Source organism: Hyposmocoma kahamanoa, unplaced genomic scaffold, assembly GCF_003589595.1.
Source record: "Hyposmocoma kahamanoa isolate Upper Pololo Valley unplaced genomic scaffold, ASM358959v1 63, whole genome shotgun sequence".
In the NCBI taxonomy this organism is placed as follows: domain Eukaryota; kingdom Metazoa; phylum Arthropoda; class Insecta; order Lepidoptera; family Cosmopterigidae; genus Hyposmocoma; species Hyposmocoma kahamanoa.
The window spans coordinates 7628760-7643884 of record NW_020653851.1 but is presented as its reverse complement, the minus strand read 5'-3'; the positions used below and the strand labels follow the sequence as shown (position 1 = coordinate 7643884).

Sequence of the window (15125 nt, the reverse complement as noted above, 5' to 3'; positions counted from 1 at the left end):
GAAGGTCTATCACAGTTTCTTTGTTTTGATTGTCTTCAGGTTCCCTTAGTTAAATTAAGTGTAGAATCCTTAGGTTTCCAAATCAAACTTGGTAAATCACTAACTTACAACTCCATAATCAAAATAATATGCCTTAGGCATATAAAATTATAGTGGAATAATTCGATTTCTGTTGTATTCGTTCGATGCTAATCATTCCAATAATTACATAACTTGACTTACAATAAAATATGTACAACTTATAATTTTATAAATTAGAAGCGTCTATCTAAAAGTATTGCGTTTTCAACTCTTCTTTAAAAGCAATACAAAATAAAATTTAAGCGTATTAATTACAATAATAATTTACTAGTTTCAACTGTGGCTAGTTTCACGATACACATACTTGAGTCTTTAGTCTTTATTTGTAACGAGTGGAATCGACGACACTTGTTTACCACAGTATTTACCTACTCGTTGTTGTATATTTTATTGATTGGAGTTGCACGAGTATGTACTTCAATTATTTATGTATTCCATCGCGCTAGACTAATGGTACTTATGATCTGATTTTTACATTTTAAGCTTCTATCTAAAATGAAATGTGAAGGTGTGGACAATGCTCTTATCGCATAATAGTTTATTAAATTGTGCGAATGGGACGAAGGCGTTCGCCGAGTTAAATGGTTCCAATGGTGGTGTAATTGTCTTTCGTTCACTTTTCGTGATCGGAACCTTTAAATCACTAGCAGTAGATGTGAAGGAAGCAAAGGCGAACGGCGGAATGTCCAGGAAATAGAAGAACCAGCACTCAAACATCGGGCCGCAGTAGGTGCAAGTCGACGGCGACATCGCGGCGAGGGTTGCGCACGATTCTTGGCTGGGCGGGGTGTGCAGCGTCGCCCAACAGCGCCGCGTCTTCCGCCAGCGAGTCGCCGGAACCGTAGCCGCGTTCTTCGCCGCACTCCGCCTCGCCCTCGCACCACGAGGCGCTCCCCGAGCTACCAGACCGCGACCCACCCGCTTCCGCTTCCGTCTCTACCTCCACTGAACAACTCGCGCAAACCTCTGAAAAATTTATATGACCATTAAACTTTGTTATCTATCACAAACTGTCAGATTGGGAGTATTAAAAAATACATTAACAATCATGTTTTCATATTTTTATATGTGCGACATTTTGGTTTTTCTCTTGACTTTGAATATTATTGTGTTGACATACAATACGGCGTAACACCATTACCGCGACTGCGCTTCAATAATTTGTGTCGATAAAATCTCGCCCTATCGACTGGACATTAGGTTCATTCAATCGATGGTTGTGGGGCGTAAATATCATTGAGGACAAACAGGCATTCTTAACAACGCCAATGTCACCAATACTTCTTCATTTGCAATTAAAGCATGTAGAGCATAAAATCGACGTGTAGTCACACATAATAAATTTAGAATTGTTTTATAAGGCCATAAGTAATCTGTAAACACGTAATTAAAATATTATGTTAGTTTGGCGAATAACAATGTCACGTATTTTAAAAATATTAGTAGATAGAAAGTTTGGTCTGTTTAAATTACAATACTAAGTTACAGAATGTCTACGTCACAAACATGCGAAACTGGAGGAAATGTTGCCGATGAGAAAAAGGGTAAAACAAAGAAAACCATTGCATAGTAACGAGGGATCCCTGCGGACCAACTACCCGATACTGACTGTAAAATTTTATATTCTCTCAAACTTATAGTATTACTCGTAATTCACAAACTTGTTCCTTTCAGCGGTAACATTGTTTTATTTTAGAGATGAACATTTCTTTTCAATGGTATTTCCGATGCTTTGATCGCTAGGAATGTAATAAATATTAATTGTACATCGAAGAGGAAAAATGTAGCAAAACAAATAAATGTTTATAATGAACGCAGGAAAATAAAGACCAAAAGAAGATTTGAAAGAAGTAGATGTAAATGCAGTAAGGTAGTTCAAGATGCAACACCATCGTTAGGTACATTCAGGGTCGGGAGTGGGGCAAGGGGGCAGGGAGACACTATTATACACATTCCACACATCGAAACGGGAGGATTGGGACTCACGCAGCCGGTGGTGGCCGATTAGAATGGGGCTGTCCGAGGTTGCCGGTCAGAGAGAAGTCGACGATGAATAGTCTTCATAAGATGCTGCAATTTTGTAATATTCGCATATTTATACCTATGGCAATGACGTGCAATTGGTTAAAATAGCAGCTGCAGGAAATAAAGGTCATGACACGTTATTTAATTGTTATGTAGCAATTTGTGAATTTGCGTTAAAGTTTTGATGAAAAGCGGTCAGTTAAAAGGTATTTATTGATTTGTAGTGTTAATTATTAGTACATAGTCGTAGATAAGTAGATACAATACTTAAATGTGGTCTACATATTCCTATTCAGGGTCATGATGTGATTGATGGTCAATGTCTATGGTTATAAAGGGATAATCACCTGAGCTGTCCGTCACTAGTCGAGGCGGCGTGTCCTCGCGGTCAGTCGGTACTACAATTACTACTTCATCGTCTCGAGGTGACTCACCGTTTCGACTTGTTGACGTTCTGTAATTAACATCAGTCGTAAACATCACGTATAGTCAACTAAACTAAAAATGGTCACTTAAATTTTTTCATGATTGTTTTAAAATAATAATTCTATTTGTATGAAACTTCGTGGATTTTAGCATATTTATATTTCTATATTAATTTTGGTAAAAACCTTTACTTTAATGAATATAATAAAAGCTTACGATTATCAGTGACCTTTAAGCGAACCATTCATACATTATTAATATGGCAATATATCAAGAGGAGGAGTGACAGTTGAATGAATCTTACTTGACTATCACTTTTTTGCGCATAAATCGTGCCCCTAGATCTGAGTAGCCCCTATTCATGGGTCGCTTGTGTGGCATCGGCAGCGCCGACGAGGGCGTCGGCTGCTCGTAGGACCGTGATACCGGCGAGTTGGGCTCCGAACACTGCTTCTCCACAAGCGCCGTCCGTGCGCGTAGTGCCAGCGTACCGTCCCCGGATGTACCACTTCCTCCACCCCCATTGGCCCCACTACCTATTTTTCTTTGAACTCTTCTATCTTCTTCATACAACTCTAATAAATGATCCAACTTACTTTCTATATCATCTACCTGAAAACCACATGACACGAGTAAGAAATGTTATCTATGGACCAATCTTGAATTGAGTTGCTTTACAATTATATATATATAATAATTTATTCATATAGGTAAGCGAATGAGTTCATTATTGACTTACTTGTCTTTCAATTTTAACTACTCTGGAAGCGAGGCTGATTTTTGATGCATAGACGTCTTTAGCTTTCGATCCTTGTTTTCCAAGTATTTGGTCTAACCTGTTGATTTAATTTATTGTTTAATGACGGATTCATAAGCAAATTGTAAATGGAATTGAACTAAACACCGATGTAACATCATGTAAGTAAACAGTCCTAAAACACTGCACATGATTCATAAAATAAACTGTTTCTGTTGTACAACTTAATAGTTATATATAGTCAGAATGTATTGAGGCGATCTAACTGTAGGTATAATTACAAATAAAATCAATTTACTCACGAATTCAACCGTCAGCAAATAGTAGAAGGGAAGGAATACCTTAAACGCTTGGATGGTATTAATTTCCTTTGTTAACACCAACAGTCCTTCAATGGGGGCAAACCGATAATTCTCGGTTCGTCGTGCGGTATTCTCTAATTAAGAACTTCCGCTGAACAATCTTACATTAGAGGCTTTTCAAGGTTACTAAAATATATTTTAAAGAAAGACTGCTAAAATATATTGCAGTAAAAAATTATCTTCTACTGCAATTGCACATGCTCTGAATTCTGACTCATTTTGCTATCGGTAAGTAATGTAGCAAAACTTACGCAACTAATACTACCTGCTTACTTTAATGCATATATCTTAAAACATGCACTCAAGTATGTAACAAAAATATGACAACAGATATAGATAGCTTAAGGCGTGTATTGCTGCGGGAACAAATATATCGTGCAACATTCTGGCGCTTAACTAGAAATAGAAAGACAATTATGTGCGTAAGCGGTGGGATGATAGATGATCCTAAAGTTTAACGAGCCTTACCCGGGGCGAAACAAATGACGAAAAACACCATGGACAAAACAAAAATGCTAAGTGAGTAAGTGACAATACGATTAATAAGCACAATCACGTTTAACCGAAATTGTGTTGGTAGTATAACCCTACAAACAACAGATTTGTTATTGTAACTGCCTATTTGGCACTCTGCCTAAAATCCCGCCTATAAAACATTTACTATCAGTTTTCTAAGTAGGTATCTACCTAGATGTGTCCTATCTTAAAATTTGTCAATATCCATAAGTACCTAATATTTCATTAGAATTGCATATTTTTTAACGCCTATAAATTATAAATATGTAAGTAGCTATCGAAAAACATACGATAATGAAACTATTTCCTTTAACTTAATTGGGGTTTCTCTCAAGAATCAACTCTTATTATCGGTACAAAAGCAATAAGTAAGGAAACCTGAAGTTGTTTGACTTGGCTACGTTCACCTTCCATGAAAGAAAATACTTAACGCCACAAAGTGTCGATAATCATGTGATATTGGATTTCTTTGACACCTGTTGATGACACTTAACGCAGTCTAAGTAACAATAGCTACGACTGACAGGTAGTATTACATTACTAGTGAAGTATGGAAGATGGTATGGTCAGACCAGACGCACGCAGAGGAGGCTGGCTGAGGTATGAGGCGAATGAAGCAGGCGAGTCGGCGTCACGCCATAGTGCAATGACTCCCCAACTCCTCACCTGTATTGCAGGTTCTTGGTTCGGTTTAGCAGGTCAGCGTGCCCCGAGGAGTACTGCTCTATCACGTCTTTCACGTCGTACGGTTTCAACGCTTCTCTAAATCTCTTGCGTGCGACAAAATACTTGAGCTACACGGACAAAAACATATCCAATGGCCAATTTGCAATAACACAAGGCATGTTGGTATAAATAAATGCAATATATATAGACGACCATTGATTTTTAAATGCGTATATAAATGGAGGATAGTTATATGCCAATCACGAAGGTTCGTGTTTGTGAATACGGTATCTCTGAGCTATGTATTTCGTTAGCTAATTTCGTGCCAAAGTCCTGGTACATTCGCTACATTCGCAAGCTATTACAGTTGCCGTCGAGAACACGCTCGTCATTGACAAAGAGGGTTCTGTAATCTCTAATATTTAAGTCACTATTAAGGCTCTCTGAGAAGCGGCCACGCATATAGTGAGTATTATGTAACGGATCACAAATTTAGCACCTGACGACAAATGAAGTAGCTGCTAGCTTATATGAGAGTTAGTAAAGAACTCTTGTCTTAGTAACAGCGATTATATACTGAAAATTCCAATTCAAAAACTTTATAATAAGTTTTGTGTAAAGCGTACGGTTTTGTTACAAATATTTGCTTACAAAGGAAACTTTCAGTGCTATAATCGTATATGAAATGTAAATATGATGAGCGTTGCACACAAGAGCTACAAGAGTAGACATTTGATTTGATGCCAAGTTGACTACATAAATCACATTGCAAAACAGTAGGACAATCCAGATGGAGCAAGATATAGAGCAAGTAAGAAATAAGGTGCAATAATGTCGCCGGCGAGTTGAGTACCTAGTTTGAACATTTTTCACTCGTCCCAGAAGGTCCACGTGGCCCGCGGAATATTGTTCTATAACGTCCTTTACGTCGTACGGCTTAAGAGCTTCTTTAAATTTACGACGTGCCACAAAATACTTCATCTGTCAGAATTTCACAATATTAAATGTTTAATGTGCAGCAGAAAATTATTACATTTGTAAGAGCAAAATCTTGTACAATTGTTTAATTCATTATAGAAGACTATAAAATGGAACTTAAAGCATTTTTAATTTTCGAAGAGGAAATACTCTCGAACTTTTCTTTTTCTTTGTTCACTTCCATGTGTGCAAGTTTTGCGCAACAATTACTAGCGCGTAGCAGTTGCTACGGCGTAGCACATGTTCTACCACGAACAAAAGTTGGAGGAAGGAAAATATCCAGTATCGGAGTTAGAAAGTGGTTGTGGTTGTGTAAACAAGGCCTCCAATAACAAAAGGACGCGCAGGACAAGTTAGCATTGGAGTGGAGCAATGCAAACAGGTTCAATAATTCAGCGCTGCTCCCGATTACTAAGTTTCTTCTTTACCCTGATCAATTATGTAACGGAGGGGAGGTGGATTTTATTAACTTTTTGTTCCATTGTTACATATACCTCTATGAGCACCTACCTATCCCACTCCTTTAATAGTTTAGATTTCTACTGCAAAACGTGATGAAGAGATAAATCGAAGTTCGGCTAATAATATTTCCCTATTCTAGAAGATGCTAACAAATTACAAAATCTACGTGTAACGTTTATTCTAAGCCATTGTCATATATAATGATATTAAATTATAGATCGCCAATGAATAATTAATTTAAATTGTTGATTCGTGAAACATATACGTAGTTCCAAAGTTTTTTGTGAAAAAAAATTTAATATAAAAAAGCTAGTAGTGTTTAAAATTTATGATTGGTTTTATTGCGTTCCTTCTAGTTATATTAATACTATATAATACCTACAATTTTAACGAATCTAATATTTATGAGTAGGATATACACACTTATAATTTATAGTACTTTTTGAAAAATTTGCTACTTTAATTCGAATTTAATGAATTCTCATAAACTTTAGTCACTTGCTACGTCTTACGAAACTACGCTAGTAGTAGTTGCAAAGTACCTATTCTACTTAATTGTGTCATGCTTTATCGAAGAATATATTTTAATATTACAATTTTTAGTAAAACAACTATGAAAACTGAGTTGATTTTATTGCAGAATGTTTGTAATCATTACTTACACGGTCTCTTGTGGACTCTTAGAATCTATAAGTTTAGAGTTTAGAATCTGTGTAGGTTATATATGTTTTTTCATATAGAACTCTTACAGTTGATATTTAAAAAAACAATATTAACGAAAGTTAAAAAATATTATTAGAAAAATTTGAACATTTTACACAAAAATTACGTTTCAAACTGTTTGATGTTTATTTTTACTTATTTATCTAAATTAATTTCATTATGAGCGATGAGCTAACGAACTGTAAGATTGTAACAACTTGTTTTCGGAAGAGATAGTAGTCGTGCAAAGTTAACACTAACAGAATTTGTAAATATATATTTTCAATAATTTGTCGCAGTTGTTATATCAATGTTGCTACTCTCATTTTTATACCATAATACTCATGAATCATACAACTATATTCCGGTAACGAAGAATTGGCAAATTTATTCCTTGTCTAGATTTAGAAATATAAGTGCCAAAATTATTAAGTTCTCTGTGTAGTCCTGTTAATACTAATATTGTATAATTTGTCGAATAAAGTCTTGTCGCCAAGATCAAAGGTTTCACATCTCATCACATATTTGCCGCTTGGAAAATATCGTGAATTTGTCAAATAAGTTAAGAATTATGTGCTTGTAATGTATCTTGGTTGACTTCGATATAATATTCAATTAAACAGAACTTACAAGTTAGGTTTTAATTATGTACACCTTGTACCTACATCTGCCCAAGTAATTTAAGTACACACTGAGTGAGTGAGTAATTAGAGAATAACATACTTGGGCTGTATGGCTATGAATGTATTAAGCTTAAGTTATTGCTTCATATACTTTAAATTGGACTTCTAAATTTTATAAATTATTCCATCGCAAATTTACTGTTTTTACTCAACTAAAGTTATAATTTATAACGATACTTATATAGGTTTATTATAAATGGCGTATTGCTAGATAGGTATTTTTGTGTAATACTTTTGAGGGTGAATTTCGTTGTATTTAATTTAATTACATACCTTTCTTATAAATCGAATGGCAGCTTTGTGTCGTGGCGTGAGCGTCACACAGCGCGGCTCCTCGTCCTCATCTGCACAAAAAAGCAATCTTCAGTAATTATAGGTCAAAGGTCGATAAGTCGCCTGTACCACGTGACCGTGTTACATAACATTATGGTGTTCGGCTATGCGGTCTCTAGCAAACTGTTTTGAGTTCCCGTTATTGCAACTTCATTTGCGTGTGTTGCTTGCCAAAACTCTAGACAAATTTTATACAAATATAGTTCCATAGATTGCCTAGATCGGTATTTAATGAAAATCTTACTAGTTTAAATATAAAAATTCAATAAAGAAACGGGGTTTGCCATTCACATGTTTTGCCCGTCATTTGTTATCTACATTTATATGATTGTTTAATCAAATATTGACACCGGGACAAAATAACTACACAAATATTCGATGATGACATCTGTTTGTTCCAACAAATTATTTACTCTCTGTAATAAATAATAATTACTAACAGATTTCATTCGATCCATCATTGAGCCCGTAAAAAGAGCGAACTTAATTGAATTTATTTGAGTTGCAAAGAATCGTTCAGGATTTCAATGAGAAGTTGTGTTAGGGAAAAATTGAGATTTTTCCTTGTAAAAGAAAGGGTAAGACCACCACCCGGGTTCCTATAAGTAGATGCTCATGAGAACCCTTGTTCCAAATTGAAATCCGCGAACGGGTATACTTTGATTTTCAAGAGTATTGCGTGGAAAGGTCTGGTTTGTGGATTTCAATTGGATTACTGTATCGCTGATGCCAATTAAATTCACTTTCACACACTTGAATTTGGAAGGTCGCCCGTGCCTACATTTCGTTTAATTTCAAGCCTTCAGCTGTCATAAAAGCAAAGCCAGTCCTTCCTATTTGCAAAAGCGTAATAATAAATTTCATTTGCGACTCATTTGTTTTTATTTGAAGGGTGTTTAATGTGAATTGCTTTCATGTGGTCGCTTACATAAAGGAAAATAAATATTTACTTGATAAGGTTAGGTAACAGCCGAACATACATGCTGTGTATATAATAAAAAGAGGGTTGTGGGAATGGATGATAGGTATTTAGCAGACCGGATATCAGCGACCTTAGAAAGTGGCACGGTGTCTGCAGAGGGCGTTTTTCGAAGAGCGTCGTTTCCGCAGCAATTTGCGACACGTTATCCCATATCACGCAAATTTATTAGATAATAATCCCGATTCTAAGGATTTCTTTGCTACAAACGTTCCTTTGTAGCTTACTAATTGGTACCTGTGAATTCGTCTGCGTAGAACAAGTACTGCGAGTAGCCTATTGTACCGTATTAATTTTTATAGTTTCATTATTCTTCATACAAACTATTATCCCCTATTTCACCCCTTTAAGATTTATTTATGTTGCAAAAAGTAGCCTATGTCTTTCTCATAAGTTCCATCTATCTATTCGCTATACCCAAAATTCATCAAATTTGGTACAGTACTTTAGACGTGAAAATGTAACAGACAAGAGTTACTTTTGCATTTATAATATTAGGTTGGATTTACATGGTTAGATTAATAGAAAGTGTATGTTAAAAAAAATATTAAATTTTATTTCCCGGTATTGGAATCGTTTCATACTGCTCGATTATTAGTCGGCAATGAATCCATATGTCGGAGTTCAAACCTTTTAAATTTATTAGATAAACGATTTACTAGGCTACCTACGAATCATTTTAACTAGTCTCGATCATGGTTTGTTTACAAATGTCACGTCAGTTTGACAGCTCAAACTGGGTATGGTCGGAGAGAGGGGGCTCTTTGTGTAAGTTGCTTGGACAGTGAAGACGTACGACGTCTTCGACACCTCGCTCTCTCTGAACTTTCTGCGTGACGTTTAAATCCGCTCTAACCTGCTTCATCTCTTGTATTTTCGAACTAATTAGTGTGAAAAATGCATAAAACAACTAATTGCAATCAGTTGACGTTACTATTTCACCGCCGGCTGTACGATTTGATAACGTAGAGTAGAGTACAGAAAAATCCGATTATCAAGTAATTCCTGACTAAATGTGCGTTGAGGGTGTTTCCTTCGACGTCTTCCTTTCCAGCGTTAATGGCCTTAACTCCGACACATATATAATGACCTCGGTTGCCTAACGCTTAGCACTCAATAAATAGGTTCCCACTTTGCTTCCCGGTATCACCAATCCGGGAAAAGACTTTTCTAAAGTGGTTTTGCTCTGGGTATCGCTCCGAAATTGATATCGTCGGCCTGGTTTTCTATAGCACAGGGAATTTCATAATATGAGACCATTTTTTATAAAGATATTAGTACGTAAATTCTTTATAACATATTTAAATAGTTCAAATAATTGACACCAGTGCGTAGTAATAACAATTAAGAACAAAATTTCAGTGCAATATTAGGTGACAAACAATCGTTATTATTTTGCTCACGTCCCCCAAGTATCGGCTACTCCATAATGGGTAGACGTTATTTTCGCAGTTACTTGTACGGTTGCAATTAAAGTAAATCAACATTTTACATAGTTATTTTCAAGGTCTACATATTAAGCGCTAATTATATTACCACAGTCTTTATTTATTCAAACATAGTCGGAGGTTACTAGAATCAGGCTTTTATGTTATTTTTAGCATGGATTTTATGAATTTCGTTTTGTTTTGATTTTATCAGCAGACATCGGTATTGTCAGAATATATTGACCTCAATTCCAAGCTAAATACCTACACATGGAGTGGGCAATACCTCTGATATATTAGGGCATCGACTGTACTCTAATGTCCTTGCCATTATAAACATCAGTGATTATAATAATTAATTAATTGTATCTGATATTTAAAAACGTGCAACAAGACGTGTTTAAGGTTACATTTTACAGCAAGTTTTACGCCTGTTTACCAAAAGTTCGAGAATTAGATTATGAAGTTAGCAATATAAATTAATCACCTCTAATATCCATTGCTTAATCCTTTAGTATGTAGGGCTGGAGCTGCGATTCCAAAGTCCGAATCATTCGATTGGTTGACTTCAGTAAATCATCTTTAAGAAACCAGAAGAACAAAGTAACAACGGTAACGAATAAATTCAGTGAAATTCTTCTCAAAGAAATAACTACTAGTGAAGAGCTCACTCAATTATCAAGGCGACCATCGCTATTATAACACTATTCAATTCATTGAAATCCACCATCAACACACATAATATTATAGTTATATAGCTATTTTGTGTCGTTTTGATTTTTTGTGTTTTATTTTTACTCATTTCGGAATTTCATACGGAGGTATTATCCATTCTATGTGTTTTACCGGATTTTAGGTAAATATACTTTGCCTATTGCGATCTTTTGTTATAAGAGACACTTGAGTTTTAGAAACTTTTTACTTTTGTCGGTGCTCTAAAGAAATTTCCCGTGGCATTGATTTTCTGTAATTCAGTGTGGCCGTTCAAACCACATGTCATCTGATTTTCTTTCGGCGGATGCGATCAGCCTGCACGGCTAATAGTTTGTATTGGATGCATGGTAGTTCCTCCTTATTGTACGTTCTAACTGTACTCAATACTAAATGTTTATAAAAGTACACAGGTACGTTAGTCATTCCATCGTTCTGATGATGATGTATAAGACGATTTATTCAATTCTCTTTTGAATTGTATCTTCGACTATATAGTGAATGGCTTCTAACTCTCGAATACGATTCGATAAAATCTTTACACTTTTTCATAGCCATTCACGGAGAAAGGAGATGGAAATGCCTTCACAAAACTCTACCACAGTTATGATAGATGACTAACAATAAATGGACTGCCCTACATTCAAAGTTGCCAAAGAAAACGTTTGTTTATTTTATTGTCAAACAAATGGTCTATTTGAGTCACGATTTTTCATTGAAATATACCGTTCCTTGGTAGTGAGTAAACAATTTAAAGAAAATAATGTTATCGATTTGCTGTCGCTTCACTATCATGGCATCGTGTGATTACAGGGTTTACATGGTCAAAAAGCTTCACAAATTGTGTACTGTATATTTTTCTTGAATTTCAGCAACACGCACACGCACACGCACACGCACACGTACACAGAGAGAGAGACTGACTAGGAACGATTTTAGCCCGTTTACAATTGATTTATATCCTGTTATATATGTTGTGATCTCAAATCTAATATGTATCATTTCATTTTCCTTTTTATATGAGAACAAAATGCTAAAGTCTCTATTTCTTTCATTTTTTCGCATTGATGATATACTCGAATGCTTTGAACATTCTGTTACAATTTTTAGTTTCATCCATGACTGGCGTATCGATAAGTTCCGATTCGTATCTATCCTTCAGTATCTTTCTCTGACTTTTATCGCGCTCTTACCACGGTCATGTATCTCGTGAGTCATGTCAACATCCTGAACAGCCACAGTTATTGATGGAGTCAGTATGATTTTCTCGAAGTAAACATTTTATTTTTTGTCCTTAACAAAACGAAACTATAATTTTCTTTTTATTTTTCTTTGCTTATCTATTTAATTCATATCTATGTACTTATTAGTTTTGTATTCTCAGCCTATCAGTTTTTATGGCCCAAGAAGGCCGTAGACAAGATTTTATTCCCTTATCCGGAACGTAAATAACAAGGGATACGTTTTATAAAAGAAGGGTTACGTATTTATTTTGTTCACGGTCATTTTTTACAATCCACACACTGTTTTTCCAAGCGTAGGCACACATAAGCGATGTTTTACAATGTCCATGCTGGAGAGAGGCTATCTCATGCTTTATACATAAAATGCGGCTTGCATCAGTGTCTACATGTCACACGTCTGTCTGATGGCTGATTATGTCGCCGACTTGAAGCGCATTTATAAGATTAGCCGCATATACACAAGTATAACGAAACGTACATATTCTACACTAAATAATCACTTCTAGTGTTACCGCATAACTTACATTGATGCTATTGATTATTTCGCTATGGTCTATTTAAATATCAGATGCAGCCAATTTTCATTATGAGTGAGACGTGTTGATTAAAACTTTTACACAGTTAGTGTATATTTTGTTTACAACGTTTCGCTTTTGTAATACGCTATTGATAAGATTATATGAACAAGGCAAATATAGGCTTCAATAATAAATTTATCAGCCGCTAACACGATAATCACTAAAATTAATGTCCCCATTTGGGGGAATTTTACCAAATGAGACAATCACGTATCACATACACATATACCCGACATACATATGTGACTATTGTTAAAGAATTAGCTACGGGAAGCGACATTACGAGCAAGACGCACAGGTTTATCTAAAAACGGAAATATTAGCTAAGTATTTGCATAATTGCTGCAAGTCGGCGTGAGCCTTCTTACCATCGGAGTTTTTCTTGGAGAGCGCCGTCTCGGCCACCGAGTCCTCGCTGTGCGAAGGGTTGATGGGCCTGGTGCGCCCGGTGCGCCCGTTCCTCGCGCCTGCCAACCCACACATACGCTCACTTCAACACTGCACTTTCTCGTTGTTGCCTCTAACCACCACCCATCCTAATCTGGTGCCCTTTCCCCATCTACACCTTTACGTTTCACCTGACAACGCAACGAACGATTAAACACGTGAGAAATAAGTAGTTGTGACAGCGACATGGGTTCGTATTTACAGTTAATGCCCTTCATATGTATGAAAATTGCGAGCAAAAAAGTAAAAAGTAAAGGCTCAGTCCCAATCAGAAACACCGCTACATCCGCCTGTCTGCCTGCCTGCTCTAAGCGTACACTGAGCTTGTGATTTCTTTGATTGCCCTAAGTTGCCATTCCAATTTGCTACATAGGACTAGGTACCTATTACGCAAAGATTTACGCATGAATAAATAACGATGCGAAACGTTTTTCGCAAATTATCCGACTAAATTGTTTGTATACGTGTGGCGCACTATACGTTTCCGGAATAAATAAGAAAAAAATACTATTTGTTTCTAAAAATATTCTCCTTTAGCGTTAATGCACTTTTTCATACGAATGAACCAATGTTGAAAACATTTATGCCATTCCTCCGTGACAATCTCTGAAACATATTTTTCATACTCTTCGACAGCCTCTTCAGGTTATGAAAATCGTTGACCGCGTATCTGGTTCTTAATTTTTGAAAATAAATTATAGTCACAGGGTGCCAGGTTGGGACTGTACCCGGGATGGCTCATAAGGTCAACGTTGTGCACCTTCAAAAATTCATTTGTCTGTCTGGCCGTGTGACAACTGGCATTATCGTGGTGCAAGATGATACGGCGTTTACGGTTATTTTTACGAAGTTTGTCAATAACTTCTGGCAAACAAATGGTCGTGTATCAATCACTATTCACGGAACCACGATTCTCCAAACCAACAGTGGCCACGTGTCCAGTTTTGTTAAATAAAGAAGCAATCATCCTCTTAGAGGCACTTTGCACGCGCGCCACTTTGGTTGGTTTCGGTTCATCTCGAAAGACCTATACGCTCGATTGCTGCTTTGTCTTGGGATCGTAACTATAAACCCATGTTTCGTCACCTGTTACTATGTCCTACACCAAATTTGACGCCCCTTCGTTGAATCTAGTAAGCATGGCATTGCACCAAGTGACGCGATCGATTTTTTGAGCCTCAGTTAAATTGTGTGGGATCCACCGAGAGCACAGCTTTTTCACACCCAAATGTAAACGTTAAGTGATGCCTATGCCTAAAGGTACCCAAATCTCATGGTATGTCATATGCCTGTCTGTTTTGATCATACGGCGCACAGCATCGATGTTTTTGTTGTTCACAGCAGTGGACGGGCGACCATCACGAAATTTGTCACTGAGATTCACACGACCGCGTTTGAATTCTGCAAACCAGCTATCGTCGTCTTGCATGGTGCTTCATCACCAAAGCAGTTTGAAACCGATCGAAGCTCCGCTGGGCTGTTAAATTACACTCAAAGTCGTAGAAAATCATACTACGAAAATTTTCGCGAGCTTAATCCATGGTGATGTAGACCAACCAATTTCTAAAATGACGCCACAATATAAAAACAAGTGACAGTCAGATGAAACAAACTGTATGCTACAGCCAAAGAGTTCCATTTTCAAAGGTTCTAATTCTTTTTAAATATTGTTTATGTAAGTGGCCAGTTCCGGAAACTTATAGTGCGCCCTATGTAAATATTTTGGAGAATTAATAAATAGGTAGTTA

General features: G+C 36.4%; 1 protein-coding gene across 6 annotated transcripts in view; it reads right to left on the bottom strand.

Moving 5' to 3' along the window:
• Positions 1 to 355: 355 nt before the first annotated feature.
• Positions 356 to 15125, bottom strand: part of LOC113230107 (potassium voltage-gated channel subfamily KQT member 5) — a 34317-nt gene continuing 19547 nt past the window's right edge. For 2 of the 6 annotated variants that reach the window (XM_026463865.1, XM_026463867.1), the window contains 7 exons: positions 13299 to 13397; positions 7932 to 8002; positions 5687 to 5814; positions 3272 to 3368; positions 2837 to 3144; positions 2454 to 2560; positions 356 to 1047 (listed from right to left, as the gene is read on the bottom strand). In XM_026463865.1, coding sequence (XP_026319650.1) covers positions 791 to 1047; positions 2454 to 2560; positions 2837 to 3144; positions 3272 to 3368; positions 5687 to 5814; positions 7932 to 8002; positions 13299 to 13397 — 1067 coding nt within the window. In that variant the 3' untranslated portion in view covers positions 356 to 790. Of the gene's footprint in view, positions 1048 to 2067; positions 2183 to 2453; positions 2561 to 2836; positions 3145 to 3271; positions 3369 to 4833; positions 4962 to 5686; positions 5815 to 7931; positions 8003 to 13298; positions 13398 to 15125 lie in introns of those variants that run through there. The other 4 variants (XM_026463869.1, XM_026463864.1, XM_026463866.1 and 1 more) reach the window with 4 other exon arrangements.